This window comes from Monodon monoceros, unplaced genomic scaffold, assembly GCF_005190385.1.
Source record: "Monodon monoceros isolate NGI ecotype Baffin Bay Population unplaced genomic scaffold, NGI_Narwhal_1 Super_Scaffold_19, whole genome shotgun sequence".
Taxonomy (NCBI): Eukaryota; Metazoa; Chordata; class Mammalia; order Artiodactyla; family Monodontidae; genus Monodon; species Monodon monoceros.
Window position 1 is genome coordinate 51909821 of NW_021703775.1, and position 5649 is coordinate 51915469.

At 58.3% G+C, this 5649-nt stretch overlaps 1 protein-coding gene across 1 annotated transcript; it reads right to left on the reverse strand.

The window, feature by feature from the left end:
* Nucleotides 1–432: 432 nt before the first annotated feature.
* Nucleotides 433–4747, reverse strand: SIX3 (SIX homeobox 3). The gene is made up of 2 exons (XM_029232450.1): nucleotides 3732–4747; nucleotides 433–1864 (listed from the first exon to the last, which is right to left on the reverse strand). The coding sequence occupies exons 1-2, from the start codon at nucleotides 4538–4540 to the stop codon at nucleotides 1672–1674; spliced, it is 1002 nt and encodes a 333-aa protein (XP_029088283.1). The 5' UTR covers nucleotides 4541–4747; the 3' UTR covers nucleotides 433–1671.
* Between the last annotated feature and the right edge of the window lie 902 nt (nucleotides 4748–5649).

Consider the following 5649-nt stretch of genomic DNA (forward strand, 5'->3'; position numbering starts at 1 on the left):
AGAGAAAACCTGTCACCTCCGGTCTAGATTTATGCTTGCGTTTGGCAAACTTGTGTATTTCCCCTTAAAAAAAAAAAAAAAAAGGCAGTAACAACCAAAAGACGCCAACACGCTCCCCAAGACCCACCAGGGCCGCGGCAAGGCTGCAATTCCTGGGGATCTAGGCCTGGCATCTTGCGCTGAAGAAACCCACCGTAATCCCCTCTCCCTGCACCCTCTCTGCCTTTTCGCTCGGGATTTGGCTTTAGCTCTTTTCAGAAGGGCCTGTTCCCATCTTTCCACCTCCGCTCCCCTTCTCCAGAAAAAAGCTCAGACACAGTCTTAAAATTCTGCTCCAGCTCTGGCGGCATAGCTGGAGAGGGAGCGAAGGCCGGGCTGCTGCACGCCGGGGCTGCCGGCACAGGGGCGGATAAAAACACCAGTCTCCGGGAGTGATAAGAAAATGGAGAATACTGTATTTGCTTTAGAAAGTTTTTACATATAGATAAACACGCAGTTAAGATAACAGTTAAAGCGCCCTACGGGGAGTGAGAGATATCTCCAAAGCAGCTAAGAAATACTTGAAATAGCTTTTGCATAAGAATACTACGGTCTCACTCTCCACTTTCGCTAGCGACAGGGTCCCTCTTCCTAACCCAGCTCGCCACGCCACGCCTTGACTGCCAAGTCGACGCCAGGAACATCGAGTGGGAGGGGAACCCCAAAAAGGAAAGAGACAGGTGAGCGGGAAGGGAGAAGAGGGTGGGAGAGAAAGAAAGAGAAAGGGAGAGGAGAAGAAGCAACATCATATACAGGCAATTTCTACACATATATTACAAACTGGGAAAATGACCGATCATTAAGATATACATAATTCATATAAAATTTTGAAATAAAAATAAAAATCTGTTACAGTCATAACTATTCTTTTTCCACATTTATAACCAGTACCCACACAGGCAGTGACAGAGTGGAGAGAAAAAGGTGCTTAACGAGGAAATGATTGTCTGCTGAACAAAAAACAGGAGATTGCATCTTGTTTGACCAATACTTGGACTTAAAAACAGAGAAAGAAAGAGAGCTAGAGAGGAAAAAAGAGCGCAACAAAAGGCGAGAAACATTTGCTATTTCCCTCTCGAGGAGTTCTCTTTTTTTAAAACAAATTCCGAACGGAGATGGAGGGTTTTGTTTTTTTTTTCTTTTTGTCTGTTTTGCTTTTGTCGTCTTGTCGTCGTGGTGGCGGTCGGTTTTTGTATAGTCGACTCTTTTTAAATCGTTTTAAACTAGAGAGAGTATTTTCCCAGACACAAATAAATCGTCATGCAGGTGGGGTGCCGGGTCCGTGGGAACCAAAAGGAGAAGCCGTGCTTGTCCTAGAAAGTATACAATTGTCACCTCTTTTATGTTTTCTGCCCGCAGCATCAGCGTTTGTGACTGTCTGTTGGCGTCGCGGTCCTTTGGGGTGGCCGTGGTGGTAGATGGTGGTTGGGAATTGTTGATGGTTTGCGTTTGTTATTTTTCTTGGTTTTTATATATTTTTGGCTGGAGTGGAAGTGTGTGTGTACTTGGGTGTGTGTATGATTGTGTATCCTGATTTCGGTTTGTTCTGGGGATGGAGGAGGAAGAGGAGGAGGTCGAGGAGGAGGAGGGGAAGGAGGAGGGGGAGGAGGGGGAGGAGGGCGGCCTTGGGTATCATACATCACATTCCGAGTCGCTGGAGGTTACCGAGAGGATGGAGGTGCCGGTGTCCGCGCGCTCCGTCAGGCTGGACACGCTGGTGGTGGGACTCGCCGCCGTTGACGGCGACTCTGCCGAGCCGTGCGTGGGGCATCCGGGCTCGGCCAGAGAGCGCATGCCGCTCGGTCCTATGGCCTGGTGCTGGAGCCTGCGGGAGACAGAGAGCGGCGCCCGCCCTGATACGGCAGCCCCAACACCCGTTTCCGCCAAGCCGCCTCCCTGAGCCCGTGCCGCCGGGAAGCCGGGCATGCCGCGGCCGGTGCTCCGCAGCCGCCCGTGCCCCTCTGCCTCCCGAACCCCGCGCCCTTCGCCGCCGCCCCCGACTTCGCTCTCTGCGCGTATACTCCTCCTCCAGGCATCTGTCGGCTCACTGAGCGCTGCAGCCTCCCCAGCTCGGTCTGGGCTCCCGTCTTCCCCTCCCCGGCGTTCTCTGGAGCCTCCCAAGGCTTCCCAAATCGGGGCGGGCCTCGGGGGGAGAGGTAGAACTCGAGGCCGACCGCCAGAGGAGGGGAGGCCCGGGCGCACACTGCGAAGAACGCCGAGCCCCGAAGGGGCAGAAGTCGGGGAGAGGCTGGGTGTTTCTTCTTCCCCAGCCCCTGGGACTCTTCCGACTCAGCCGGCTGCCTCTGGAGTGGACGTGCCTCTGGGTCCCCTCAATGCCTCCTGCCTCAGCTCCCCCAAATCAAGAGCTGCGGGTTGCTCGCCCGCCGCCTCTTCCTGGTAGGACCGGCTGGCTTTGCTCTCTGGATCCTTGAACAGAGCGCAGGATCGGGGGAAGAGAAAATGAGGAAGCTGGGAGCAAAAAAGTGGGGGAAGAGGAGGGAGAGGGAAAGCAGGAGACAGAGAAGGCAGGAGGGGAGTGCAGAGCCGTCTCCCGCTGCCCCTTCCCTGGGCCAGGCAGCTGCTACGTAAACCTAGTGTCTCTCAGCTCTCCCCGCGAGGAGGCCTTCCCCTGGCCCTGGGCGCTGCCCCCATCGGGCGAAAAGTTGGCTGCAAAGGCAAGGGTGAGAGGGCCAAAGGCTTAGGCCTGGGACACCTAAAACGGAACAAACTCCCTCCCTCCAGGAGCTCACACCCAGTCCCCAGCCCCAGCAGCTGTCGGCAACTGCAGCCCTGCTCCCTGCAGTGCGTCAGGCCCAGTGCCTACCCTGGCAGGGCTGGAACGCAGGCCTGCCATCAGGTCTTTCACCCAACTTCCTCCTTTCCCCTCTTCCTCTCCACTCCTTTCCTCTTTCCCCCTCTTCTTATTTTTCTCCCTACTTCCCCCAGGCCCAGCTCTGCTGACAGGTCAAGCCCAGTGCAACTTTGTGAATTTGTGGCCAACTTGCCGGGCAGCAAGGCAGCTTCGGCTCCTATTTCCCAATTTAGTGGACCATGGGGATGCTCCTTGGCTTCAGCAGGAGGGCTAGCACCGACACACACACACACACACACACAGCCTCTCCACTCCCAGCCTGGCTCTCCTGCTCCTGGTCAGGCAACTTGCAAGGCTTTGGGTACAGGCGTGCTGCACGGTGGCCACCGGCCTTTCCCCTTTATGCCAGGGACCCAGATTCAGTTTCCTCTCCCAGACGTTCGTGGATTCCTCCCTGGGGTTTCTGCAATGCGTGGAAATAAGAACCAGGTGGCAAGGAGCGCTTTCCTTCCTTCCCTGTCTGTAGGCTCCAGAGAAGCCCGGAGCTGGATCCCAGGCTGAAGAGGCTGGTGCGGGTGCAGCGCAGGGCTAAGGCTCCCAGGGACACGACCCAGGGGTTATGGGCACTCAGGACCTCACACACACTCTCTCCACCCTGACGAGAGCCCCTTTAGGGCAAAGCAATCAATACACCCACGCCCGCTCCTCTTCCACGCTCCTGGGCAAGCAGAAACTTTCTCCCGCTGACCAGGAGGTCTCGGCTTCTCGCTTGCTCGGCAGCCGCTGGCCTCCCGCCTCCTGTCCGCTCACCCTCTTTTCAACCGCTCTCCCCCTCCCCGGCCCCGGAGAGTGTAGCCAGGCCGCGGGCCCCGCCACTGACCTGTTCTTGGCCGCCGCGGCGCGGTCGCGCTGTCTCCGGTTCTTAAACCAGTTTCCTACTTGTGTGGGAGTGAGGCCGGTGGCCTGCGCCAGTTCGCGTTTCTTGCTGGGGTTGGGGTAGGGGTCCTGCAGGTACCACTCCCGCAGCAGGCTCCGAGTCCGCTCCTTGAAGCAATGCGTCTTCTGCTCGCCGTCCCAGATGGTGCGCGGCAGCGGGAACTTCTTGCGCACGCGGTACTTGTCCACCGGGCCGAGCGGGCGGCCGCGCAGCTTCTCGGCCTCCTGGTAGTGCGCCTCGAGCCACATAGCCTGCAGCTTGCCGTGAGACTCCTTGGTGAACTTGTGGTTCTCCAGGATGTGGTAGAGGTCGCGGAAGTTGCCCGTGTGGAAGGCGACCACGGCGCGCGCGCGCAGGATCGACTCGTGCTTGTTGATGGCCTCGCACGCCCCGGGGGCCACGGGCAGCGACCAGAGGAAGCGGCCCAGCCGCTCGATGTCGCCCGTCTCCTCCAGCGTCTCGCAGACGCTGGCCACCTGCTCCGGCGAGAAGTTGAGGGTGGGCAGCTGGAACATGGACAACTCTTCCGGGGGGGCCCTGGAGCCGCCGCCGCTGCCGCCGCCGCCGCCGCCTGCTCCGCCAGCACCGCCGCCTCCCGCACAGTTCCCGCCGCCGCCGCCTCCCGCGCCGCCGCCTCCCGCACCGTTCCCGGCGCCGCTACTCGCCAGAAGTAGGGAGCGGTGGTGAGAATCGGCGAAGTTTGGCAACAAGAAGTGGGAGGAATAGAGGTCTAGGGGGGAGCGGAATACCATGGACTGACCTGAGAGGAGAGGAGAAAATTCAGGGAGAGGAAGAGAGAGGGGAGGAAGAGGAGGAGAGGGGCGATGAGGACCAGGAGGAGGGAGAGGAGAGGGGGGAGGAGGAGAAGGAAAGGAGGGGGGAGCAGGAGGAGGAGGAGGAGGGGGAGGAGGAAGGGCGTAAGGGACACCCACACCCCACACACATCCACACACACACACACCCGCGCAGCCACATAGAGAGGGAGGAAGGAGAGCGGCCCGGTGCGCGCGCGCAGAGAGAGAATCCGAGACAGAGAGGGAGAGGGAGAGAGAGCGAGCGAGAGCCAACCACCGCCGAGTCAAGATTCAGCGATTCCACAGCAATCGCCCTAATGACAACAGCCTCATAATATCTCCCCTAAATCCACAGTGAGTGCAGCATTGAAACATTTTGTTTCGCTTTTCTATTGGTCTGCGGCGTGTCGTTGTGGCGTTGCCACGGCAACCGCTGCCAATCACTGTCAGCCCTGCCAATCAATACCGAGAACGTAAGGACGGTTTTACCACTTAGCCAGAGTGGGGGGGAGGGGGAGAGCAGGGAAAGAGGGAGAAGGGGGGAAAGAGAATTTTTTTTTTAATCTTTGCAACTCTTAATCTCACCACTTCCCCCCTTCTCTTCCTCTCTCTCTCTCCTTTTCTTACTGTCTCTGAGCTCCGTCTTCTTTCCTCTTCCCCAGAGAAGTTGATCCAGAAAATTTAATAGCCATGGGCATAGAGTTGTTGAATGGGATGTGCAATTAAAGGGGGGATTTTGTTGGGAGGTGAGAGGCTCCCCACGCTGCATGAACGCCGAGGGCCAGCCCCCAAGGAGAAGCCGAGGGCCAGCGGAGCCGGCAGGGTTTGCACATGGTGTGCACGTCGGGCCGCCTCTTTCTGCCTATGTGAGCACTAATAGTGGCGAGGAAGAAAGGAGAGATGAGATCATGGGGCCCACCGCGCGCCGACCCTGGTCTGGCGGGCTGCTGCGCCCCAGGATCTCGGATTTTGGGGGGCATCCGGCACCTGGGAGCTGGAGCCCAGGACCTAGGGTGCTGGAAGCCGCTCTGGCCTCCCTGGTCCGCAGTCCTCGGCCATGTTTACCC

Excerpts from the sequence above, each read along its gene's own strand:
- SIX3 (XM_029232450.1), bottom strand. The coding sequence starts at position 4,540 with ATGGTATTCCGCTCCCCCCTAGACCTCTATTCCTCCCACTTCTTGTTG. Across the intron at positions 1,865-3,731 it reads GCCGCGGCGGCCAAGAACAG|GCTCCAGCACCAGGCCATAG; the intron begins GTCAGTGGCGGG and ends TGTCTCCCGCAG.